At 37.2% G+C, this 27,825-nt stretch overlaps 1 protein-coding gene across 2 annotated transcripts in view; it reads right to left on the reverse strand.

The window, feature by feature from the left end:
• Positions 1 to 20,173, reverse strand: part of GSTCD (glutathione S-transferase C-terminal domain containing) — a 128,150-nt gene extending 107,977 nt beyond the window's left edge. Inside the window, exons 1-4 of one of the 2 annotated variants that reach the window (XM_068975640.1) lie at positions 20,006 to 20,173; positions 18,348 to 18,815; positions 10,455 to 10,706; positions 5,017 to 5,110 (exon numbers count right to left, since the gene is read on the reverse strand). In XM_068975640.1, coding sequence (XP_068831741.1) covers positions 5,017 to 5,110; positions 10,455 to 10,706; positions 18,348 to 18,815; positions 20,006 to 20,173 — 982 coding nt within the window. Of the gene's footprint in view, positions 1 to 5,016; positions 5,111 to 10,454; positions 10,707 to 18,347; positions 18,816 to 19,753 lie in introns of both variants that reach the window. The other variant, XM_068975639.1, reaches the window with a different exon arrangement.
• Positions 20,174 to 27,825: the final 7,652 nt, after the last annotated feature.

The following is a 27,825-nucleotide window of genomic DNA, read 5'->3' on the forward strand; positions in this document are numbered from 1 at the left end:
TAGATATAGCAGTAGATGCTGATGTGTATGATTTTGTGTGTGTACATAGATGCATACACACATACATCTATTTCCTAATGGATCAATCTATATCTCTCTGCTGTGTGTGTGTTAAGTGGCTTCAGTAGTGTCTGACTCTGCGACTTATGGACTGCAGCCTGCCAGTCTCATCGGTCCATAGGATTCTCCAGGCAAGAATAGTGGAGTAGGTTGCTGTGCCCTCCTCCAGGGGATCTTCCCGACTCAGGGATCGAACCTGTGTCTGTTAGGTCTAACCCTGCATTGGCAGGTGGGTTCTTTACCACTAGCGCCACCTGGGAAGCCCACATCTCTCTGCCAAGAGAACTTAGAAGCAACACTGCTAACAATGAGCATACCTAGCGCCCAAATCTTAGTTTCTAAATACCATTCTCTACTAAAAGGAACCAGGGTTCCTTGGAGAAATAGTTGATGCTAGGGCTTTGGCAGGGAAATGACAAAATGAGCCTGTAATATTTTGTTATACCAAAAATTAAGGACATAGTAATAGAACAATTGGGGCATTTCCAAAGGATCAGGAGCTAGCCTCAAGGCAGCTACAACAACTTGAGCACTGAAACTTAATTTAAAAAATTTATGAGTAAAAAGGAAGAAAGAAAAAAAGGAAAGATAGAAGACTGAAAGGAGAAAGAAGGCTTTCTTATAGTACAGCGACAACTAATAAATATAGAAATATGATGGAGTTGAAAAATCACTATTTTGCAACTATCACAGGCAAGAAATATCAAATGAATATAAACTAGTAAGTGAAAGATTAAAAAGAAACAAGTTATTATGTAGCCTTATATCTCCCTACAAACTACTTAAGTCAGTATAGCAAAACAGTAATACGACAGAAACCCCTGGAAGATCCCAGCTTAACCAAATGATTAAAGTTAACATAACTGGGCCCAAACAGACATAATATGCCTTCTGATAATGAAGAGAAAGACGCAACATCACTTCTGTAGCATTTCCACCAAAAATGCGTAAAGTGAATCTAATTATGAGGAAACATTAAACAAATCCAAATTGAGAGTCTACCAAAAACTTGGCCAGAATCCTTCAAAAAAGTTCATGTTATGAAATACAAAAAACATCTGAGAAACTATTCAACATTAAAGGAAACTAAAGAGACATGACAACTAAATGTACTAGAATCTTCTGAACTCTACATTAGATAAAAGTAGGTACTAAAGTAAATATCCTCTTTTGATCATTGTACTACGGCTATATAAGAAAATGTTCTTGTTCTTGAAGGAAAGTATAGAGAAGTGAAGTCATGATGTCTGCAACTTACTCCCAAACAGTCCCTTTAAAAACATACACTAATAATAGTGACGACAATAAAAATAATAATGTAAATTAAATACCCAGTTCTCTTTTCTTAAAGCTAAATAATCCCAACTATTTTAGCCTTTTAAATCTCTACGAGACAAAAAAGTTGCCTGGAAGTTTTTAAAAAAAGAAAAGGATGTGTATGGTTACCAGAATTTTGGGAACCTCTATAGGTCCAGGACTTTAGTTGTTTTTACTTTCATCAGGACCAGAAATTAAATGGTAAAGACAGGCCCCCAGACATATCTTTTGGATGTAACTCCATCCTAGGTGTCACAGCTCCTTTGTCATCTGGATTGACACAAGTTTTGTCCTGACTCAGAAGTCACCAAACTCCCCAGTCGAAAACTTCCTCCTCTCCAGGAACGTCTGGGGTCAAGCAAAAAACTCACTCTCACGTGGATGGAAAGTGGTGTTGGAGGCAGAACACTCCTCCGCAGACCCTGAAGCTGTTCATTTCTCAGTAAATATCTACTGAACACCAAAGGGGAAAAAACGAAGAAGGGAATAGCAACCCACTCCATTATTCTTGCCTGGAGAATTCCCTGGACAGAGGAGCCTGGCAGGCTACAGTCCATGGAGTCACAAAGAGCTGGACATGACTGAGTGACTGACACACACAAGGGGGGATAAAAAAGGACCTATGGTCTCAATTCAGTTCAATTAAAAAAAAAGATGTATTGAGGACCTATTCACAGAAGTCCTGTATTTAAAGAGTTCACAGTTTGTTGGAGAAGGAAAATATGCATGTAAACATAGTAGAAGAGAAGTATTCTGTAAGTATCAAAAATGAAGTATAAGAAATACTAAAGGAATATTGAAAGGAAGTGATTAATTCTGACTACTATATAAGTACTTTTTACCAGTTATTAATTATAGTTTGGCACTGTACTTTTTATATATTAGTTCACTGAATATACCAACAGTCTCATAAGGTGAGTAGCAGTATTATCACTATGTACAGATGAGGCCACTGAGGTACAGAGAACTGCCTATTGAGAATACAGAGAATTCAGACATTCTCAGAAAGGAATCTGGCCATAGGTTATCTAGCTAGCTATTAGCCCAGGTTTCAAACCCAGGCAGTCTGATTCCATAACTGATGAAAAAGCTTTGCTAATTCTTAAAAGATGAATATAATTTCAAGAAATGGGAAATAGAGGAATATTTAAGGCTGCAAGAAAAATAAAGGTGAAGTCATGGAGAGAGAAAATACAGATCTTAGAAGGAAAACAGCAAGAAATTTAGGGGCTGGCACATAAGATGGAGGGGGAGAAACGGGTGAGCACAGTGAATGAGATTAGATAGGTTTATGAACTATGTTAGACTCTATCATGAGAATTAATACAGTCTGATGGTAAAGAAGCTGATTCTCATGCACCATAATCTTGATGTAAATAGAGTTGATTTCTGAAACATTCAAATGAACGAAGTACCAATAATACCTTAGTAGAATTTAACTTCTCCTAGAAGATAGTACCAGAGCACAAATCATGAGAACACATTCATAGTGACATCTGCACCACGATGTACAATAATTTCATTTCACAAAGGTCCTATTAACTGTGCAATATTGAAACTATCAGAACTGAAAACAGAACATTGAAAAATACCACAACTCTACCTTAGTTAAACCAGACTACAAACCTAAGTAAAATGTGAGTATACCATGAGATCCACTGTTATAGCTCCATCTTTGCCATAATATTTATTAAAACAAAGTGATCCAATTAAAGGCATATAAGGAGCAATATATTCCATGAGCTCCATTAGATATGCACCTCTAACCAGTAAAACAACCAGACATGAATGCTTAATGTCAAATTTCTGAGTTGTTAGCAGATATAATTGAGTGTTCATATTAATAAGTGAAAATACCATTTTGCCTTCATACTAAATTAATTATAGTTAAAGAAAAACATGTGGCACTTAAAACGCTGTTTTCATTTTAATATAAGTATTAATAAAAATTTGACTTTTATTTAGTAAACTATAGGTTTAACCCATTCAAAATCTATAACTGAAGAGTATAGAAAATTTAATTGAATGTACAATAAAAACATCTAAGCTCTGTAAAATGCCAAAAAAAAATCTAAATTAAAACATTAACAAATTTACTAGTGACTATTTTTCATATAGTTAATAAAAACAAAAAATAAATTTCATTTTTATAAAATATCTTTGCAGCAGCATTCTTAACTATCCAACATAATCTTCTTCCATTTTGGAAGAATTCTAAAATGTTTCCTTGATTAACAGAACAGAAGTGATTAGTGAGGTACAGGAATGTCAGGATGTATCATAGAAGAGAAGAACATGAAAAAGGAAGGCAAATAATTTTAAAGAGTGCTTTAAAAATCAAAACTTATATTTAGATTAGTTTAAAACTACAGAACACATAAACAATTAAAGAAATAGAATGCTGAGCTATGAAAATGTTCCTCCTCTAAAAATACCTAAAATGGCATTTAAACTTCAACTATTATCCTTTACCTATTTAATTGGACTTCTGAGAGTAAGGAAAATCCATAGGACCTGAAAAAGGGGGAAAGGGACTGAAAAGCAGTGTAATAATCTCAACCTGACACCACAGCTGCCTGGAGGGTATCTACTGATAATAGGGCTCTACGCTTTAACAGCAAGAAAAAGAGAGGCTAGTCCTTGATCCCTCGCATGGTGGAGAGCTGAAACTAGTATCACTACATGAAAGGAGAAACCTTGACAAACTCTATTCATTATGAAAAGATGTTGGGTTTTTTTTTTTTTTTTTTAAAAAAGCTCTATTCAACAACAAAGGAAGGTGAAAAAGTTAATTTTCTGAGTAAGCCTCAGTTCTAGATAGAAAAGGTTGAAGGAATCGCAACCTGAAAAAATACGTTCCATGCATTAAATGCAATAGTTTAAGATGTCTGGCATACACAAACATAAATCCTAACTATGGGAATTCATTTCTACCCAGGTCTCACAAGATTCCAAGATTTAGGGAACCCCAAAAATGAATTCAGAATCTAAAATTACAAAATTAACAGGGATATGAGACACCAGGAGTGAAGTCAACAGAAACAATGAACAGAAGAATTAGATCTCAATGAATATCAGCTATTAGACATAATATATGCAGCATATATGTTTGAACAATTATAAAAAGAGAAAATTGAAACATGACCAAGGAAAATATATCATCAAAATAAACAAACCAAATATAGTTTTTAGCAATAAAAAATATATTTAACTAAAAAATCTATCAAAATATTTTTTTCAAAGAATATTTTAAATAATTGGGGGAAATTATTAGGAAGTGGTTATTAGATGATGAAGGAATTTTTGTTGATTTTTATTAAGCATGATAATGACATGATGATTATTTAAGATGTCAATATTGTTTAGATGTGTATTATGGGTGACATATTATCTGGGATAGGTTTCAAAATACTTCAGCAAAGAAAAAAAGAACAGATATAGCAAATGTGGGAAATACTAAATTAAAGCAATGTGTATATGTAAAATTTTTCTAATAAAAATAAAATGAAAACTCAATGGATAGTATGATCCAAATGTTAGAGATAGCCAAAGAGAGAACTAGAGAACTGGGAGATGGATCAGAGGAGGGTATCCAGAATACGAATAAAATTTAAAGAGACAAAACAAAAAACAATTTACCTTCCTTTGGGCTCACTGCTGCAGGAAGTGTATCCCAATCAAGGGTCCAAGTGGGGCAAGGGTGGGGAGAAAACATCACTTCAATGCCTTTTTCCTGGAAAAGGAGATAGGCCCTTTCCACATTAATGAATTAATAAAATCCTGTTATGTTCTAGAACACCAAATTTTATTTTCTACACTGGCAAGGTGAAATACAGATTTTAATAAACATCAAGCATTCCTCAAAATATTGTTACATAAGAGATATATGTTGAAATATACTCTCAAATATCTCTAGCTATTCCATGACTGCATAATATCACAAGGTATTTCAAAGAAGTAGGAACTTGTAATAAACATCAGAAAAATATTTCATATACAGCCACCTAGAGAGAAAAGTAAGATATCTGTGAAGAGATATAATTGAGTTCCATAGGCCATATTAATACACGGTTGAGTCTGATGCACTGCCTGGTGTAACACTGAATAAATGCTTGGTGAATGAATGAATAGGTGGTTTATTCTCCTTCTCTAATTCTGTTATCACAGTGTATTTTATTTGTTTGTTTGCTTGTTTCTTGACCTTAAATACAACCCTAATAGATTCTCTTTTGTAGATTCACCTATGGGATCTGAGACTACCATGAAAATTTGTATTTGACATTGTTCTCTGCTTCCTGTTAAAACTCTTTAAACACTCACCCTGACTTCTGCAAACAGAAGTCAGAAACAAGTAAAAGCAGAAGAAATAATGATCAAGATGTTTTTGAAAAGTATTCTTCCCCGAAAAACAAGAAATAAATGTGGAGTTTCTTAACAGTACAGTTACTTTCCTATTAAATTTCCTACTAAAATTATTACCTGAAATGACACAGAAGTAATAAGCCACCTAGAAATATTAGGTGTCAAAGAGAAAAGTCACCTGAGAATAAAATTTTTATCAAAAACAATCCACATAATCAAAACTAACTCTGCATACATCCATCAAGGTCTGTCAAGTGAAGTGAAGTCGCTCAGTCGTGTCCGACTCTTTGCGATCCCGTGGACTGTAGCCCTCCAGGCTCCTCCGTCCATGGGATTCTCCAGGCAAGAATACTGGAGTGGGGTGCCATTTCCTTCTCCAGGGGATCTTTCCTGACCTGGGGATTGAACCCAGGTCTCCCACATTGCGGGCAGACGGTTAAACCTCTGAGCTACCAGGGAAGCCCCAGTTGCTACAGCCTAGCAGCTATATTTAAAGGATCAAAAAGTCCCCACTTTAACATGCACCCCAAATATCATCCATACTAGTCCCTTACGAGGACCTACAAAGTCTCTAGGAAAGGATCCCTTTTGTTTAACATTTTCCAGGGGATCTTCCCAACTCTGGGCTCGAACCTGGGTCTCCTGCATTGTAGACAGATGCTTTACTGTCTGAGCCACCAGGGAAGTCTAATTCACTTCAGTACTATTGCCTGGAAAATCCCATGGACAGAGGAAGCTGGTAGGCTACAGTCTATGGGGTCGCAAAGAGTCGGACACGACTGAGCGACTTCACTTTGTTTAACCAACTAGTTCCCAACATTTAAGAAAATGATCGCCCCTCTTCCATATATAAAAAAACTCTCAGGTTCCTTTCTCATGTTGAATGTTGTTCATTTATTTATTTGATCTACAAACAGTGGCATGGCTTACTCATGGATTTCCAGACCCCTTTGTAATCACATTCTGTGTCCACAGCCCACAGGATAGATATCCATGGTTCTGGAATTTTTTTTTTTTTAATCTCCAGGAATATCTTATTCAAAAGAAAAATCCCTGAAAATCAATCATTAGCCCCTTTGTATCAGTTAGTTTAGGAGATTGCTTTCCACCATGAAGATTAGCTGAATTCCAGTCTAAAAGGATAGTTAAAAAATTCTTTTGTTGGGGCATAAATATAGCCACAGGTATAGAGGCCAGAGTACTTACCTGCCTCCAGGAAGATAAACACATTCTTTGACATCATCACCTCTTTCCTAAAACCCCCTTAGTCCAATCTAGCCATACTGAACTTCTTGCTATTCCTCACACTCATTCTTAACTTAGGGTCTTTTATAAAATACAACTATTTTGAAATATAATTTATATGCCATAAAATCTGTCCCTTTAAAGAGTACAATACAATGGTTTTTAAAATATTCACGGTTATGTAACCATCACCACTATCTAATTTGAGAACATTTTCATCATCTCAAAAAAAGACATCCCATACCCAATAGCAGACACTCTGTTCTCTGCCCATAGCTCCCTGCCCTGGGCATCTACTGATCCACTTTCTGTCTCTGTAAATTTGTTCAGGGTCTTCTACTAGCTGGACCATATGCCTAGAACATATCCACCAAATCTTCATTCTGGTCATCTGATCAATGTCTTCACCTCATCAGTTAAGTCTTCTCGACCACCTTATCTAAAATATGATCATGACCTCCATCATCTCCACTCCCCTCATCCCACATTATTTTTATAACACTTATCACTAGCTAATATGTTACATATTTACTTGTGGTTTTTATTTACCTCCCCCACCAGAATGTAACCTCTATGCTGCTGCTGCTAAGTCGCTTCAGTTGTGTCCGACTCTGTGTGACCCCAGAGACGGCAGCCCACCAGGCTCCCTCGTCCCTGCTTTTGAATATGCTATCTAGGTTGGTCATAACTTTTCTTCCAAGGAGTAAGCGTCTTTTAATTTCATGGCTGCAATCACCATCTGCAGTGATTTTGGAGCCCCAAAAAAGAAAGTCTGACACTGTTTCCACTGTTTCCTCATCTATTTCCCATGAAGTAATGGGACCGGATGCCAAGAAAATTTTTTGTATTTTACACATCTGCTGCTGCTAAGTTGCTTTAGTCATGTCCAACTCTGCGACCCCATAGAGGGCAGCCCACCAGGCTCCCCCATCCCTGGGATTCTCCAGGCAAGAATACTGGAGTGGGTTGCCATTTCCTTCTCCAATGCATGAAAGTGAAAAGTGAAAGTGAAAGTGAAGTCGTGTCCGACTCTTCATGACACCATGGACTGCAGCCTACCAGGCTCCCCTGTCCATGGGATTTTCCAGGCAAGAGTACTGGTGTGGGGTGCCATCGCCTTCTCCGATTTTACACAATCCACTCTGGGTCAATTTCATGTGTTCTCATGCAATTGGCAAAAAAAAAAAAAAAAGCAAACACACACACACAAACTCTGACTATACAGAAATGAAAAACTACAGTATAAATAAAATTAATACATTCACAGAATATGTTAATTTGATATAATATTGTCTTTCAAATATACGACAATGAGAAACTTAGCAAAAACAATGCCCTATTAAAAGGGAAAATGTTACCTGGGTGAACTTTAAAAAAGCTGGGAAAGTGATAAAAAGAAAAAAATGTATCCAATACACACAATCAAGGTAAAATTAAAAGAAAATTGAAATTTTAATTTATTTTTAGATTTGAAAACTTTGTTCTTTTAAAATTGCTCATGCAATGTCCCAGTCAGCTTTCATACAATCATGAAGATTTAAAATTAGAAATGACTCATATACAAAGGTATATACCTTACTCTAATTTATAAAAGGAGAAATTGAGACCTTTTGGTTAAATGCCTTACTGAAGGTATAATAATAATGTTAGCTTGACTACAAAGCTGGGTCTAGAACGCAAGGCACCTGGTCTCTAACATAGCCTTCCCAGGGACTATTGCCAAGTCAGTGACTAAGCCTCAGGCACAGAGACTAAGAGTGCAGGCCACCTTTGAGAAACATGGAACTCTGTGACAGAGGACTGAAGCTCGAGGATTCCCCACTACCTTGACCAAGCCTTCGCAATTGCACTGAAGTCTGACTTTCCTGATGCCACCTTCCTTCCTTTCCTGTTTTCATGCACAGTGGTCAAACCTGCACCGCCTTCTGAAGGCTCTTGCACCCTCCTCTGGTGTCCTCCCCACTTCCCCTCACAGATGTTCCCTTCATTGTTCCTGCAGCACATCTAACCCTGTTTTGGAATTTGCCTCTTGGAGGACCTAAACTAATTCATCCCCTGTAATTTAAAATTTCAGGATTCCTTTATATTTTTAATATTATTACAAAGGGCTTATTTTTATGATTGTTTAACTTTTCTCTAAATATATTTATCTCTTTTATATAAATATTTTAAAATGGAACAAATGCAAATGTCTTTCCTAATATCATTTTGTTGCTGGAAAAGCATAGGCAGAAAAATGTGAATTACCAATCTTTTTTCAAGACTCTGTAAAAGTATGAATTCAAATAAAAGCACAGATAATTGGTTTGCTAAAATTTTAGAAATTAGCATTTTAATACAAAGATTACTCTCCTGGCAATTATTTTTACAAACAAAAACCATCAGAGGAGGTAAACGAAAGATGGCTGAACAATATAACCATCCGATCGAGACATATCAAGCTACTATTTCTTATACAATCAACTCCTGTTTCATTGTTTCACCACTAGGCTAACAAAACTTAGCTGAAGAGATGAGGAGCTGGTGTTACTACTAACATCTTCTTGTGCCTTTCAAAATCAAAGAACTTTGTTAACACTAGAACTCAGATACTTCCTAACCCAAGTAAGAAAAACATACTAATTTTTTTGCCAATACAACTCAGCTGACTAGCTCAAATTACTTCATGAATTCCCTATTCAAATAAATCTTCAAGTAGTCTAAGTTAAAAGCAAGCCATTTTTGTAAATATTTTAAAATATTTATTTATTTACATGGCTGCACCAGGTCTTAATTGTAGCATGTGGTATCTAGTTCCCTGACCATGAACCTGGGCCCTATGCATTAGTAATGCAGTCTTAGCCCCTGGACCACCAGAGAAGTTCTGTTGCTAATTGTTTTGAATGATAGTGAAAAGAAAGCCTATTGGTGAAAACGTATACACTTAGTACCATTAGAAACAAATTATGCTGCAAACAGAGAAAAATAAATGATTTGCATTCTTATTCTATATAAGGTCATAAAATCAAGGAATAAATTAAAAACAGAATTCAAAAATCTTAAATTTAGACAAAACCTTGGCAAATAAATTGAGATAATCATTCTCATTTCTTTAATTCAAATCATCACCTCAAAATTAAAAGAAACAAGACTAGTTCCTTGCAATAGAAAAACATCAGGTTAAAACAATAAACTTGACCAGATGAGATATGACTTTGGTGTATCAAATGTAAAACAAAATGTTTTGAGAAAAATACTCTTAAAAATATATATTCTGACTTGTCTCCAAAGACACATAATAGTAAACATCTTCAATTTACTGTATTTCACTTAAATGCAAAGACTAGCAGAAAGTATGATTGGTTAAGAGTGATGTAAATAAAATTTATAACAAAAGTGTCGATAGATAATTATAAGTTGGGGTAGTATACTAAGCAACTTTTATCACATGGAATCTTTCAACAAAATTTTAATAAAAACAACTGAATTACCATTAATTTAGTCATAGTGGGTCTTGGTCCTCCAATAAACGAAGGATCATTTTGCTCCTCTGCACATGTGGCCTCATCTAAGTTTGGGGGCTGTTGACTTGAGGTGGTCTGTAATTCTGGTAAACTGAGAAACTGGATCCCACACTGAGAAGCTGCTGTTTGCACTCTTGGCACTTCCTGAATCCTCTGGTACCAGGCAGCCAGCAGTGGAAATTCTACCAGCTTTCCAGAAAGTTTCCTGCAGATAATTACCTAGGCAGAAAAAGAACAAAACGTATTATTATACATACTTTTTGTTTGTTATAACAGCTGATTGAAGTAACCTTACATACCATAAAATTCACACATTTTAAGTGTACACAGTTCACAGAATGAGTTTTAGTAAATTTGAACAGTGGTGCATCTACCACCATAACCTACTACCGGAACTCTCAGTGTCACACAGGAAAGTTCCCTTGGGACTGCCCACAGTCAGTCCCTGCTCCCCAGTCAGTTGCAGGCAATCACTGATCTGCTTCTCATGTGTATAATTCTGCCTTTTCAAGAATTTCAAAAGAATGGAATCACAAAATGTGGTTCTTTTCATTTAGCAGTATGATTCTGAGATTCATCCATGTAGTTACATTTATCAGCAGTTTGCTGCTTTTCATGATGATGCAGCATTTAAAGAAAGACTTATTTATTCAAGTTAAAAACATTTGAAACCATTACCCCTGATGTAAATTAACATGTATTTTGCCTTGGTCAGATGCTTTCTCCCTAGCACCATCTCCGAACTTCAATTTTTTAAAAAATTAGAATGTTGTTATTTGTAAGACAGTGAATGCTGTTTCCATAGAAACAGCTATACTGTTACAAACAGATTATGATTTATAATTATGAACAGAAAAAGTGAAAAGGTCGAATCATAGAAAATCTCTACAGATATATCTAGCTATCAGTTCAGTTCAGTCGCTCAGTCGTGTCTGACTCTTTGCGACCCCATGAACTGCAGCATGCCAGGCCTCCCTGTCCATCACCATCTCCCAGAGTTCACTCAAATTCATGTCCATTGAGTCGGTGATGCCATCCAGCCATCTCATCCTCTGTCGTCCCCTTCTCCTGCCCCCAATCCCTCCCAGCATCAGAGTCTTTTCCAATGAGTCAACCCTTCGCATGAGGTGGCCAAAGTATTGGAGTTTCAGCTTTAGCATCATTCTTTCCAAAGAACACCCAGGACTGATCTCCTTTAGAATGGACTGGTTGGCTCTCTTTGCAGTCCAAGTGACTCTCAAGAGTCTTCTCCAACACCACAGTTCAAAAGCAGCAATTCTTCAGTGCTCAGGTTTCTTCACAGTCCAACTCTCACATCCATACATGACCACTGGAAAAACCATAGCCTTGACTAGACGGACCTTAGTCAGCAAAGTAATGTCTCTGCTTTTGAATATGCTATCTAGGTTGGTCATAACTTTCCTTCCAAGGAGTAAGCGTCTTTTAATTTCATGGCTGCAGTCACCATCTGCACTGATTTTGGAGCCCAAAAATTAAAGTCTGACAGTGTTCCCACTGTTTCCCCATCTATTTCCCATGAAGTGATGGGACCAGATGCCATGATCTTCGTTTTCTGAATGTTGAGCTTTAAGCCAACTTTTTCATTCTCCTGTTTCACTTTCATCAAGAGGCTTTTTAGTTCTTCTTCACTTTCTGCCAAAACGGTGGTGTCATCTGCATATCTGAGGTTATTGATATTTCTCCTGGCAATCTTGATTCCACCTTGTGCTTCTTCCAGCCCAGCGTTTCTGACGCACTCTGCATAGAAATTAAATAAGCAGGGTGACAATATACAGCCTTGACATACTCCTTTTCCTATTTGGAATCAGTCTGTTGTTCCATGTCCAGTTCTAACTGTTGCTTCCTGACCTGCAAACAGGTTTCTCAAGAGGCAGGGCAGGTGGTCTGGTATTCCCATCTCTTTCAGAATTTTCCAGTTTATTGTGATCCACACAGTCAAAGACTTTGGTATAGTCAATAAAGCAGAAGTAGATGTTTTTCTGGAACTCTCTTGCTTTTTCCATGATCCAGCAGATGTGGCAATTTGATCTGTGGTTCCTCTGCCTTTTCTAAAACCAGGTTGAACATCTGGAAGTTCATGGTTAACGTGTTGCTGAAGCCTGGCTTGGAGAATGTTGAGCATTACTTTACTAGTGTGTGAGATGAGTGCAGTTGTGTGGTAGTTTGAACATTCTTTGGCATTGCCTTTCTTTGGGATTGGAATGAAAACTGAGCTTTTCCAGTCCTGTGGCCACTGCTGAGTTTTCCAAATTTGCTGGCATATTGAGTGCAGCACTTTCACAGCATCATCTTTCAGGATTTGAATTAGCTCAACTGGAATTCCATCACCTCCACTAGCTTTGTTTGTAGTGATGCTTTCTAAGGCCCACTTGACTTCACATTCCAGGATGTCTGGCTCTAGGTGAGTGATCACCCCATCATGATTATCTTGGCTGTGAAGCTTTTTTTTGTACATTTCTTCTGTGTATTCTTGCCACCTCTTCTTCAAACTGCTGCTTATGACCCATTAAGAGATTTAAAAATCAATATAGCTAGGTTTTTTTTAAAATGAAATAAAATAGAAAATAGGGTAAATAGCATTAGTAAGGCAGATTATTTTGTATATATGTATAACATAAAGATGTATACTTGTATACTCAATCATCTTGTAAAATGTATTATTTACTACGAAAAGTAAAAAAGTTTGAAAAATACTGTCTAAATGGTCCTCTGGGAGTAAAAATGTTTCTAACTCTCAACAAAATATTTAGTTGCCTGAAAACAGATTATGAGTTAAGGGAATTGAGCTTTAAGCTATGATAAATTAATCACATAAGAAATGTTCTCATTTCCTCACTTTCCTTTACTTCCCTTGGTAGTGATTTATTCTTATTTGTTAGATGCATATGACATCTTTCCCTCTTTTTGAAATAAACTGTAATTAAGCAACAATAATTCATGTTTAAAAAAACTGAGGACTTTTACTCTACATGACAGGTCATTCCAGTTAATCAACATGCCAGGCTGCTCTGCTATTATCCAGACAGCTCAGGAGGCACTGCACCACATTTGTTAATTACACTTGAGAAAACGTATTTAACGAAGAAGCTAATGAAAAATGTGTGAAACAAGAATTAAATTTGTCCCTAAGAAATGATTTTTTAAAAATGTTACTTGGCTGATAAGATCAAAATCATTATAAATTTTAATCAAGTTACTTAAGGACAAGAAAACTAGAGAATTAATTTTTAAAGTAATGGTTTAAAAAAAAAAACTGCTATGAAGAACACAAAATGAAATCCTAGTGGCTTTATGAAAGAGTTAGTTGCTTAGTCGTATCCAACTCTCTGCAACCCCATAAACTGTAGCCCACCAAGCTCCTCTGTCCATGGAATTCTCCAGGCAAGAATACTGGACTGGGTAGCCATTCCCTTCTCCACGGAATCTTCCCAACCCAGGGATTGAACCTGGGTCTCCTATATTGCAGGCAGACTCTTTACCATCTAAGCCACCAGGAGTGGCTTTGCAGTTAATTACAATTAGGGGCAGAAAAAACTTGTGCGAATAAAAAGAGAAGATATTATACCTATCCAAAAGATCTCTGTATTGCTTTCCATAACTTAGTAGAGTATGTTGTAATTCTTCCATGTCATTTCCTTAGTCACATCTACTCTTTCAAAAGCATGTCATAACTAACAAATGTTTAGGTGAGCAGCGTAAGCAGTATAAAAAATAGTAAACTAAGTGGAAATAAAATCTCAGTTTAGTGTTTTTCTAACAGTCTAGAACTGGTGAGTTAAAACTGAAAATTTTTAAGGACCTAGAACATAGGATAGGATATAGAAAATATAAATTAACCAGAGCATTCATGATTTTTGCAATATGTCAGTCAATAGCGAGATTCCCATTTTATTCTCAATTTTGTGCCAATGAGAACAATGAAAGAGGTATTTAACATAGGCATTTTTGCTGAAAAATCAATTTATACAATGTTTTTACTTTTGTCACAAATGTCATTCTTCTAAAAGCTATATTCAAAGCATTAGAAGTTAAAATGTAGTATGTTATATCATACATATGCAGGTTACAAAAATATTTCATAAAGTGGCAATTTGTTTATCCTCCAGGAGTAGAACAATCTTTTAAACAGTTCGATCAAAGTGTACCTGTTTAGTAGTAGTAACTTAAAAATAACTATAAAATTTTCTGGTATCTGAAGATTATCTGGTATCAGCAAGATTTTACCTTAGTATGGCTATTCATTGTCAATTCTCCCATCTGCTTGCTGTTCTGTATACTAGAAGATTCTAACAATTAAATCAAAGGGAAGGGGGAATCATAAGTAGTATGCATTTTAATTTATTCTTTTTAAATCCATTCCTGAAACCTTCCAGACGAGAGGATTTTATCAAGCACCTTCCAGGAAGCCGTGTTGGGTTATCAGGGGTTACCTTTGCCAGCTAATATCCTATGGAGAGGAAAAGGAGCTTGGAGCTGAGGTTTAGATGTAACACTGCAGCCTCTCCTAGCCATTGTTTTGCATATCTGGCTTTATTCTGTTTAGCAAAATTGGGTATTTTCCCTTGCTTGCTTGCTCAGTTGTGTCCAACTCTTTGCTGTCCCATGCGTTGTAGCCCACCAGATTCCTCTGTCCATGGAATTTTCCAGGCAAGAATACTGGAGTGGGTTGCCATTCTCTTCTCCAGGGAATCTTCTCAACCCAGGGATCAAACTCCGGTCTCCTGCATGGCAGGCAGATTCCTTACTGTCTGAGCTACCAGGAAGCCATCATTTTGTTTAGCAAAACTGGGTATTTTCCCTAACTCTTCTAATTTTGACCTCTGGTATACCAAACCTTGAATCAGCAAAACTGACTGCCCTTTCATATTCTTGATCTTATTTCTATGGCTAAATATTTTGGCCCTAGATGCAGATCTCTGTTTCTGATCCAAACCTAGTAACTTGACCCTCATTCCTGATCATGAACTTGATCCTGACTCTGATCATTTGGACTGCTATTTCATCACCTCAATGTGAGTTACTACAAGTATAAAGGCTTGGCATCATTGCCACCATCTGAACTAAAACGGCTGCTTCATAACCCAAGATGACTTATAAGAGGAAAATAAATATAACAAAAATAACATCAAAGCTTTGGCAAAGAAAGATTAATTCCTGAAAGAAAATGTGATGATCCAGGAAAAATACAAACAAACAAAGGAAAATATTTAGAGAGTTAGTTTACATATAAACATCAAAAGAGAAGAATTTAATCACAGAATACATGTAATAGAAAAGGCTGAGTGTACAAGTTTTCCACTATTTTAAACTGAGACAGAGTTCCTTAGTTGTATTGATAGATTTACTCAGCAGCGGTCAGGCTGATGTCCAACCTGATTGAAGGGGGAAAAAATCCTCTCAATTAGGAACACTTTCACCTCAGTTGATCCTAATCAGGTAAACAGTATTAAATTAAGCTAAAATCAAATGTAAAAGATGGATGTCTGGATAATGATCTAAAAATCATCTTTATGCAGGTGAATCCAATTTTTCATGTCTTGTTACATTTGAAAGCACATACTGAAGTCTTCTCTATCAACTTGTTTTATTTCCTTTGTAGTACTCACCATTATTTAAATGTATATTATTTTATTTGTCTATGTTTTCATTTCTATCTTTCCTATTCTTCTATTTCTACTAGAATATTAACACCATAAGGACTGGGACTCTTTCTCTCTTGTTCATCACTGTATTGCTAGCATATACAGAGCGTGACATATACAGTAGGCTTTCAAATAAATTTCTCAAATGAATGAATTAATGGTTGTGCCACTTAAGATTCAATTTTTAAGAAATTAGAAACAAAGAGTTATCCAAGAAGACCAAGAAGCCATGAATATCAACTGTATTTTATAATATGTACCAAATGACTGCTTTAATGACTTAAGTTGGTAATAATGGTGACAAAAGAATTTAGAAATGATTTGACTACGAAAAAAAAAAAAATCTATGTTTTACTCCCTATCCAGCTACAGCTCCAAGGACAGTAGGAATACACGTGACATTTACAATACTAATCAACATCTAAACAATTCCTAAATCTCTTGTTTTCACATCCTTTAATTCTGAAGTTATTTCGGTTTCTAATCTTGTTTTGCTCCCATTTTAAAGAAAAGAGAAATGTTCTTTAAAAAAAAACCCCACTGATTGATGCCACCTAACTTATTAGTGAAGCACTGGTCTCCAAATACATAAATGTTCATTAGAAATATTCTCTCAACTGTCAGTAAACATACCTGAAGTATTGGTGATATATAATAAATAAAATCTGATTATCTGACTCCTTAGTAAAGTAAAGGGTGAAATGCTTCAAAGTGGGAAAAACGCAGTTCTGGAAAACCGATAGGAAAGCTACAAAGAGCTCTAGCTTTTCTGGTTCACTTGATACTGTGTGTACCTTGTCCTTTGTCCCTCCCACAGACAGTGGAGGAAAAAAAAAAAACAATTTCCGAGCTAGTGGTAAAGAACCTGCCTGCCGATGCAGAAGACTTAAGAGACACAGATTCAATCTCCGGTTTGGGAGATTCCCTGGAGGAGGGCATGGCAACCCACTGCAGTATTCTTGCCTGGAGAATCCCAAGGACAGAGGAGCCAGGCGGGCTACAACCCATGGGGTTGCAAAGACTCGGACACAACTGAAGCGACTTAGCATGTGCATATATATATAAATATATATACCTGAACTAAAAATGGAAACTTTCTATTATAATCTTCCACAGCATTGAATAGGACTGACTGTTCTGTTACATAACAGAGAGATGTGGGTAAAATATTTCTGATTTAATAACGTCTGACATAATGAAATTAGTGGTTTCCCAGGTGGCATAGTGGTAAGGAATTTGACCTGTTTAGTTGCTAAGTCGTGTCCGACTCTGCGGCCCCTGAACTGTAGCCCGCCAGGCTCTTCAGTCCATGAGATGTCCCAGGTAAGAATACTGGAGTGGGTTGCCATTTCCTTCTCCAGGGCATCTTCCTGACCCAGGAATCAAACCCACATCTCCGGCATTTCAGGGAATTCTTTATCACTGAGCCACCTGGGAAGCAAGCCATTTGAAGTGACTACTTAATTATAAAATATAGTTGACCAGGGATTTCAGTATTTTAATACTGGAACCTCTAGTATTAAAAGGTAATCACAAGAGAATTTAAGCTTAATAACCATGTACTGTGTGCTGTGCTTAGTTGTTCAGTTGTATCTGACTCTTCGACGCTACGGACTGTATCCCGCCAAGCTTCTCTGTCCATGGGATTCTCCAGGCAGGAATACTGGAGTGGGTTGCCATTCCCTTCTCCAGGGGATCTTCCCGACCCAGGAATCCAACCTAAGTCTCCTGCATTGCAGGTGGATTCTCTACCGTCTGAGCCACCAGGGAAGCCCAAGAACACTGGAATGGGTAGCCTATCCCTTCTCCAGGGGATCTTCTCCAATCAGGAATGGAACTGGGATCTCCTGCACTGCAGGCGGATTCTTGACCAACTGAGCCACCAGGGAAGTCCCTAATAATCATAACAAATGCTAATATTTTAGCAACTCAAAGCTAAAAGTCATACTAATTACTAACATTTATTGACAGCAACTATGTCTAAGCGTTGTTCCTACTTTACACAAATTGTCATTTGTTCCTCACACTGATCCAAATAGATGGGCACTACTATCATTGTTGTCTTACAGATAAGAAAATGCAGACAGATATTAATAACTCACCCAGAAGCATAATAAGAAATGGAATACAAACTCAAACCTGGGAAGCTTTATGGACTGAAACCTACAACAGTGTATCAACTCCTGATAAACCTTACCAAAAAATGATGGATACAGGGCAAGAGCACAATATCTGCCAAAGTGAAGTACAGGCCTTCTGCAAACACATGATCCAGAGGTGGCAGGTCAGAGGCCTTTGCTTTTCTGATGTGAGAAGGCTCTCTGTTGGCAGAAGCGGGTTCCTTGTGCATTGTGAGCTTTGAGAATGCCACTTTCAGTTCCAGGCTTGCAGATGAAGAGTCCCCCTCTTCAGATGTTTCCTGCCTATGACCCTTGCTCTTCGTTTTTTCCTTAGCAAGGGAAGGTCCAACCCCAGCAGCCTTCTGTTGCTTTAGCTTCTGCCGCCGGAGTTTGTCATCATTATGCACTCTAACGGGTTCACTAAGCTTTTTCTCAAGCTCTAGTATTGCAGCAGGAATGGTTGGGGGTTGATCAAAAGATTCTTTGAGAAAATTCTCAACAGCTAAAGGGATGGTAAGTTCACATAGCCTGGTCCATTGACTAACCTACAAAACAAAACAAAAAAAAACAAGAAATGAAACGATTCTTTACTTCCAACCGAACTAGAAGGAAAACAACTTCATACAGGAAAACAAGCCTGGTTTAGAGAATTTAAGTCTTGAGCTAAACCATTCCTGGGCCAGACTTTATGCTCTATCAAGAGACACTATCACAGTGCTTCAGAAGTGATAACATTAAACAATGTAGGTTTAGCACTCCTGTATCTGGAAATATATGCTATTCTCTTATATCCTCTTACTGAGTAAATCCTCACTTCCCAAAGCCTCTAAAGTACACTCTCCCTAAAAGAGCTGGGTTTCTGAAACCTTGCTACTTGAGCTCCTTTAATCCTCAACATAATTAAAATAAAAGGTTAAAAAAATCTTTTCCTAAAAATAATATCTCTAAATCTCGTAAATTAAATCTTTACTTCTTATTTTCTAATACTGCACTGAAATATTGGTGCACATGAAAATCTACTTTAACTCTTTTATTGGTTACTGAAGTTTTCTTTTTCTTTTCTTTTAAATTTATTTTAATTGGAGATTAATTACTTTACAATATTGTATTGGTTTTGCCATACATCAACATGAATCCACCACGGGTGTACACGTGCTCTCCATCCTGAACCCCCCTCCCACCTCCCTCCCCGTACCATCCTTCTGGGTCATCCCAGTGCACCAGCCCCAAAAAGCATCCTGTATCCTGCATCAAACCTGGACTGGTGGGATGATTTGGAAGAATGGCAATGAAACATATATAATATCATATAAGAAATGAAGTTTTCAAGTAAATTAAACTTTATTTTCTGAAAGAGAGTTAAATGAATATTCAAGTGAATGTGTTATCACTTATGGGCTTCCCCTGTGGCTCAGAAGACAAAGAATCTGCCTGCAATGATTACTTACAGCTTTAAATAACAGAAAAGAGACATTCTACTTACTTCAGCACAAGCTTTCAAGCAAGTCTTCTTAAAACCCAGAAGTTCCAAAATTTCCTTCTTTGAGGGGTCTGCTTCATATGACTTCTGGATTATGTGTCTCAGAACGACAGCAAGTCCTGCTCGACAGAAATTGTCTGGTCTTTCTACTATTGCAGGTAAACAGCAACTCTGGACTATTGGTGGAAGCTCTTGCCTTGAAATAATCTGTATTTCAACACCCTCAGATGGTACATTTTTAAGTACTGAAATAACTGTGCTTTCTCCAGGGAGGACTAAAAATACTTTAAAGACTGTGCAGTCACAGTATGATAACAAAAATAAAGTTACAGATGTATGAAGAGGAAAGATGCACCCTTCTTTTTGGTGAGAAAAGTCCAAGTACAGATATTCTTCTGTAAGGCTTTTCTTAATGCCTTTCATTTTCTTCTTTCATTGGGTTACCTGAAGCATAAATTGAAGTGGTTTTAGGTCTTAGGGTATAGTAATTGCAAAGCTAAAATAAAAGATGAACACTTTAAAACTTTTTCTAGAAATCAGCAAGGATTTGTGATAGATATGATTCTATAAAAATTTGTTCTTGGCATGAATAAATGGCTTCAAAAAGAATGAGGCCCACATTGTGCAATTAACTAGTCTTAAGAGGATTTTAGGACTTTCCAAGTGGTGCTAGTGGTAAAGAACCCACCTGACAATGCAGGAGATGTAAAAGTTGCATGTTCAATCCCTGGGTTGGGAAGATCCCCTGGTGGAGGAAATGTCAACCCACTCCAATATTCTTGTCTGGGAAATCCCATGGACAGAGGAGCCTGGTGGGCTAGAGTCCTTGGGGTTGCAAAGAGTTGAACACGACTGAAGTGACTTAGCACACATGCACGCAAGGGGATTTTATACACAGCTCCTTTAAAATGAGCATACCTCAGGTGCTTTGTAATATAGACCTCCCGGTCAAGTACTTGTCAGTCTCACTACAGGTGAGAATAAAAGATGAACAGAATAGGATGCAAGAAATAATCAAGAATACCTAGCATTTATCACTATTGCAACATACTATGTATCTATTCTTGTCTTCCTCCAATAGCATGTTCCATGAGATTATAAATTTCATTTTATTCACTGGAATATCATGGAACAAGGTCTGATATTATATATATATGTGTGTGTGTGTGTATAATCAAAAAGCACTGAGTGAATGCACAGATGAATAGACATGTTCATTATTTTAAAGATGCAAACATATACAATCTTGTGGTCAAATTATTGATGGGTGCTTTCAAGTCATAATCCTTAAGACTTCTGTCAATTATGACTTTTTGCTTGATTTCTACATTTCTTGGGTCTAAAATTCCCCATGTTCAAATCCATAAATCAAAATTTCCAAACTGACACTAGATGGCACCCTTTAAAAGCACTTGCCACATACTAACTGGTATATTAAAGAAAAAATATTTTAAATTAAAAAAATTATTTTAAAAGCCTTTAAAAAGTATACATGCAACTCTTTAAGTATATTTGAAATATTAGTGTACCCTGAATTTTAGGGTATTAAAATCAACTAAATTTTCTTTACACTATAAGTTCCTTAGTTTTTTTTTTTTAATTAAAAGCAAAACAATCAAATACTCATTAATCTTGGTCCTGAACTTTTTTTATTAAAGAGCTAATAATTCATTACAACAAAGATATAGTTAGTAAAGATATACACAGTAACATTACTGTCTTGGAAAACTTCTTGGTAATGTAAATAATCACTAGTGTTTATATTTCTTTTATTAAAACGTAACAGACCTGCACCGTGGCTTGTTACTTAAGATTATCTAGGAGAAAATTATTTCATGTAATTTAAAAGCAACAACTTTTAGCCAAAGGAAACTATTTTCTTCCTGAACTAACTTAATTACCTTTTGGATTTTTTTCTTTTTTCTTCATCTAGAGCTGATTTTAAAAGAAAGTATTAAAGGGCATTTGTTAAAGCTCACAGGCAAAAGAAACCAACCTTTTGTAGAAAATTGATAGTCTCTTTGGAGATAGTGGGTTGCTATTTCTATACCTAAACTATATAGATACAGTTTGCCCCTCTATATATTTTGCTGATTAATTTACCTATCCTTTTAACTCCTTTTGTTGACACTGTAAAGAAGACTACTTTTTAAAAATAGCAAATAACAGTTTTATTGTGCATAGATGTCACATTTGTCATGTCCCACCTTCCTTTTTAAAAAAAATTTTAAACCTTTTATTTTGTTTGAGGTATAGCTGATCAACAAAGTTGTGACAAAGAGTTTCAGGTGAACAGAGAAGGGATTCAGCCATACTATAAAGAAGATCTCTAAGTGCCTTCCTAAGGAGCAGATTTGAAAGAAAACATAATCAATTTCCTCATGGAATTAGTAAAAACCAGTCCTGTTAACACTTAAACGAGACACACAAAATAGAAGACTAAAAACAACATCATGCTATTTTCTCATCTTTTGATTCACGATATGCTGAAATGTTAATATTAAAAAATTAGAGTACATATATATTGCCACTTCCTGAGGCTGTGAACTACCAGATGTTCAACCTGGTTTTAGAAAACGCAAAGGAATCAGAGATCAAATTGCCAACATCCGCTGGATCATCGAAAAAGCAAAAGAGTTCCAGAAAAACATCTATTTCTGCTTTATTGACTATGCCAAAGCCTCTGACTGTATGGCTCACAATGAACTGTGGAAAATTCTGAAAGAGATGGGAATACCAGACCACCTAACCTGCCTTTTGAGGAACCTATATGCAGGTGAGGAAGCAACAGTTACAACTGGACATGGAACAACAGACTGGTTCCAAATAGGAAAAGAAGTAAGTACATCAAGGCTGTATATTGTCACTGTGCTTATTTAACTTATATGCAGAGTACATCATGAGAAATGCTGGGCTGGAGGAAGCACAAGCTGGAATCAAGATTGCCGGGAGAAATATCAATAACCTCAGATATGCAGATAACACCACCCTTATGGCAGGAAGTGAAGAAGAACTAAAGAGCCTCTTGATGAAAGCGAAAGAGGAGAGTGAAAAATTTGGCTTAAAGCTCAACATTCAGAAAACTAAGATCATGGTATCCGGTTCCATCACTTCATGGCAAGTAGATGGGGAAACAGTGGAAACAGTGGCTGACTTTGTTTTCAGGGGCTCCAAAATTACCGCAGATGGTGACTGCAGCCATGAAATTAAAAGATGCTTACTCCTTGGAAGAAAAGTTATGACCAACCTAGACAGCATATTAAAAAGCAGAGACATTACTTTGTAAACAAAGGTCCGTCTAGTCAAGGCTATGGTTTTTCCAGTAGTCATGTATGGACGTGAGAGTTGGATTATAAAGAAAGTTGAGCACGAAAGGATTGGTGCTTTTGAACTGTGGTGTTAGAGAAGACTCTTGAGAGTCCCTTGGACTGCAAGGAGATCCAACCAGTCCATCCTAAAGGAGATCAGTCCTGGGTGTTCATTGGAAGGACTGATATTGAAGCTCAAACTCCAATACTTTGGCCACCTGATTTGAAGAGTTGAGTCATTTGAAAAGACCCTGATGCTGGGAAAGACTGAAGATGGGAGAAGTGGATGACAGAGGATGAGATGGGTTGGATGGCATCACCGACTCAATGGACATGAGTTTGGGTAAACTCTGGGAGTTGGTGATGGACAGGGAGGCCTAGTGTGCTGCAGTCCATGGGGTTGCAGAGTCGGACATGACTGAGCAACTGAACTGAACTGAGGCACATAAGTCCGATGAGAATTAACTTTTACACATTTCATAAACTTTTATTTTTTGCTGTGAGCACTTAATAAATGCTAAATGTCAACAAAAGAGAATAGCAATAATCTGTCCCTGGAGATAACTAATAATTAATGAGATGCCTAAGAGAAAATGCAAAGTACTGTTGACTCAACATAATTAACTTTTTAAAATATAAATATTGGTATTTCCCCCCTTGATGACTAAAAATATTACTTAATGATCTTGGGGTTTAAAAAACCAATCACTTTCCCTGGGCAATTCCTCACATTAAATTTTACTATAATTTCTAAATTAAGTATTAGCAAACCTGTAAAATTTTGCTATCTCTTTTTGGCATGTACCATGTCTAATTTTTTAAGAAAGTAGAACACATTTTTTGTTTAAAGTTTGCAAATACAGTAAAAGAAACCTATTTTCTTCTTCATTTCTACCTAGAGAATTCCTCCTCATCACTTTTATGTCATGAGCTTTTAAAAGGTAGGTACTGTAGAATCATCCTTGGGGTCTCTAAGGCATGGAGCTGGGGTACAGATCTTGTTACTTCAGATTACATTTCTGCCCAGCACAGAAGTGCTGTCATCTGCTTTTGCTCAGCTTTGACAGGTGCCACACTGCACTTAGAGGGAACGAGACAGCGGAAGATAAAACCACAGGCTTGAGATGCCTGAACAGAGCTGATGGAGTGTGCATCTCCTCCCTGGCTTGGGAATGTCGCAGAGGGACTAAAAACAGGTTGTTTTTTAGTCACTAAGTCACGTCCAACTCTTTTGCGAACCCATGGACTGTAGCTCATCGGGCTCCTCTGTCCACGAAATTTTCCAGGCAAGAATACTGGAGTGGGTTGCCATTCCCTTCTCCAGGGGATCGTCCCAACCCAGGGACAGAACCCAGGCCTCCTGCATTGACAGGTGGAGTCTTTACCACTGAGTCACCTGGGAAGCACAAAAACAGGTGAAGAGTAAATATTTAAGCCTTGGTTTCATTACTTGGCAATTTTCAAAGATATTTTTAAACAAATGTAGTCATAGGTTTAATATTTCAGGAATTTAACCTTTTTTATTCATTTATTCTAGTGAATGTATCATGGTGCTGATAAAGTGAAACATTTCAAACATGAAAGGGGAAATGGGTTTTATAGGTATTTTCTTATTTGAAGATATTTTATTGTCAATAGCTTACTCAGTGCATATGTAAAGAAAGAAAAAAAACACCATAAATATTGAACATAAGCATACTTCTCTGGAAGCTAAAAAAAACAGTTTAATATTTCTTGTGCTTGAAATTCAAGTTTGGATCTATGACAACTACACATTACATAACAGATAAATAGATAAGTTATATATCCCATGTGTGTGTGCATGCTAAGTTGTTTCAGTCATGTCTAACTCTTTGCCACCCTATGGACTGTAGCCCACCAGGCTTCCTTGTCTATGGGATTCTCCAGGCAAGAATATTAGAGTGGGCTTCCATGCCCTCCTCCAGGGGATCTTCCCAACCCAGGGATCGAACCTGCCTCTCTTATGTCTCTTGCATTGGCAGGTGGGTCCTTTACCACTAATATCACCTGGAAAGCCCTATTTATTACATAATAAAGTCCAAAAGTACATAACTGCAACAAAAATATTAACCAGTTGACTGTATTTTTTAATTAAGACATTATTACTATGGCTGGAATTTGGTAAGAGCTTAATAAATGTTAAAGGAACAAAGAATGCAATTCTAAATAATATTATGTACATTTTATTGCCTACCAAATATGTGCTTCATAAGCACCCTGAATTTTATGCATTACTTCAGCCCTCATAATCCTTACAGTACATTTTACTTCCACTACATGATTAAGAACTGTACTTTAATCCAAAAGCATTATTTGAATCTATAAAGGGATCTTATGGGAAAACATTAAGGAATAGGTATTTTTCTAATATAAACAGCACTACTTTATAAACTTCGTAAGTAGAACCATACTGCAATTTTATCACAGCCACAATTTCACCACAGTGAAACTCATCAGAAACTATGTTATTCTTAGCAAATTTCTCAGGTGGCTCAGAAGTAAAGAATTCACCTGCCCATGCAGGTGCCGCAGGAGATGCGGGTTCCATCCCTGGGTCTGGAAGAACCCCTGGAGAAGGAAATGGTAACCTACTTCAGTATTCTTGTCTGGGACGAGTCATGGACAGAGGAGCCTGGCGGGCTACAGTCCATGGGGTCACAAAGAGTCGGAGACACTGAGTGACTGCGCATGTACACTCTTGATAAAAACCTCCATGCTAAAGACAGAGCATCTGACAATTCTCAGCACTGGATTAAGGTTTTTGATCATTTCTTCTTAAGTTTTATGGGATCCTCCTCAGACCTCTTAGTGGCCTGTAGCTTAGCACTTTGCCCTACTCTCAACTTTGATTTTACTCACACGTTGGATTACTGGCTTTCAAACTTTTGATCATGCCGTACAATAAGAAATAAACGTTATAATGAAGGTCATCATACACGGAGTAAAACTGAAACAAAAGACTCACAAAAAACTACCCTACCATAGGAGGTATAACTAACAGTTTATCTTTTCTTCTTTTTTTTCCAGGGTTGTTTTTTGTTTGTTTGTTTTTAATGTTGCTTCAGTTCAGTTCAGTTCAGTCGCTCAGTCGTGTCCGACTCTTTGCGACCCCATGAATCGCAGCACGCCAGGCCTCCCTGTCCATCATCAACTCCCGGAGTTCACTCAGACTCATGTCCATCGAGTCGGTGATGCCATCCAGCCATCTCATTCTCTGTCGCCCCCTTTTTCTCCTGCCCCCAATCCCTCCCAGCATCAGGGTCTTTTCCAATGAGTCAACTCTTCGCATGAGTTTCAGCTTTAGCATCATTCCTTCCAAAGAACACCCAGGGCTGATCTCCTTTAGGATGGACTGGTTGGATCTCCTTGCAATCCAAGGGACTCTCAGGAGTCTTCTCCAACACCACAGTTCAAAAGCATCAATTCTTTGGTGCTCAGCTTTCTTCACAGTCCAACTCTCCAAGTCTCATTGAGACTTCCCTAACCATAGCCTTGACTAGACAGACCTTTGTTGGCAAATTAATGTCTCTGCTTTTCAATATGCTATCTAGGTTGCTTAGTGCTCACTAAATTGATTCCAAGATCCATGAGCTACAACTTATACTATGACAGCACTGTCAAAGGTGATTCACAGTGCTACAGGTTTAAATATCACTGATGACTCTGATATTTATCTCTGCCACAACCTTTCCCCTAAACTTCAGACTCCTGTAGCCTACTTGACATCTTCACTTGGACATTTTTTTAAACCTGTTCATCTTTCCTCAAGTAATATCCTTCTTGATAAAATAGCAACACCATTTACCCAGTGCTCCCACACTTGAGAATTTGGGTGCTTGTGATTCCTTCTGCCTAGACTATTCTTCTTCAAGATATTCACATGGCTTGCTCCTTTATTTTACTGTGGCCTCTGAATATTAACTCAGAGCAGTCTCTCCTGACTACCTGAATTGAAAAAGCTCTCCTAATACTTCTTAGCCCCTTATCCTGCTTTCTTTTTCTTTACAGCACTTATTACTGCATGTCTCCAATGGTAAACAGTACTCAAATTTTAGTTCAAGGACTGTATAAATGAATAAATGTACATAAATGATTGTCACTAATCCTTGTAATGATAGTATTTTTGAAAACATTAGTCTTGGTACAACATAAGCTTCATTCTTCTTGACACCATTCTTTCCCTTCCAAATAAATCTATTTTAAGAGCAAACTATGTATAAATTAAAATGAAGAAACACACCACTGTGAGCTGAGTTGGAAAAAGTATAACTAGAATCCACTCAAATTTGTAAATAAAGCATAAATATTTTTATGTCTACTGATATTTAGGCATGAAATTAAAAGACGCTTACTCCGTGGAAGAAAAGTTATGACCAACCTAGACAGCATACTCAAAAGCAGAGACATTACTTTGCCAACAAAGGTCCGTCTAGTCAAGGCTATGGTTTTTCCAGTAGTCATGTGTGGATATGAGAGTTGGACTGTGAAGAAGGCTGAGCACTGAAGAATTGATGCTTTTGAACTGTGGTGTTGGAGAAGACTCTTGAGAGTCCCTTGGACTGCAAGGAGATCCAACCAGTCCATTCTGAAGGAGATCAGCCCTGGGTGTTCTTCGGAAGGAATGATGCTAAAGCTGAAACTCCAGTACTTTGGCCACCTCATGCAAAGAGGTGACTCATTGGGAAAGACTTTGATGCTGGGAGGGATTGGGGGCAGGAGAAGGGGACGACCTAGGATGAGATGGCT

Source organism: Capricornis sumatraensis, chromosome 7, assembly GCF_032405125.1.
Source record: "Capricornis sumatraensis isolate serow.1 chromosome 7, serow.2, whole genome shotgun sequence".
NCBI classification, from domain to species: Eukaryota; Metazoa; Chordata; class Mammalia; order Artiodactyla; family Bovidae; genus Capricornis; species Capricornis sumatraensis.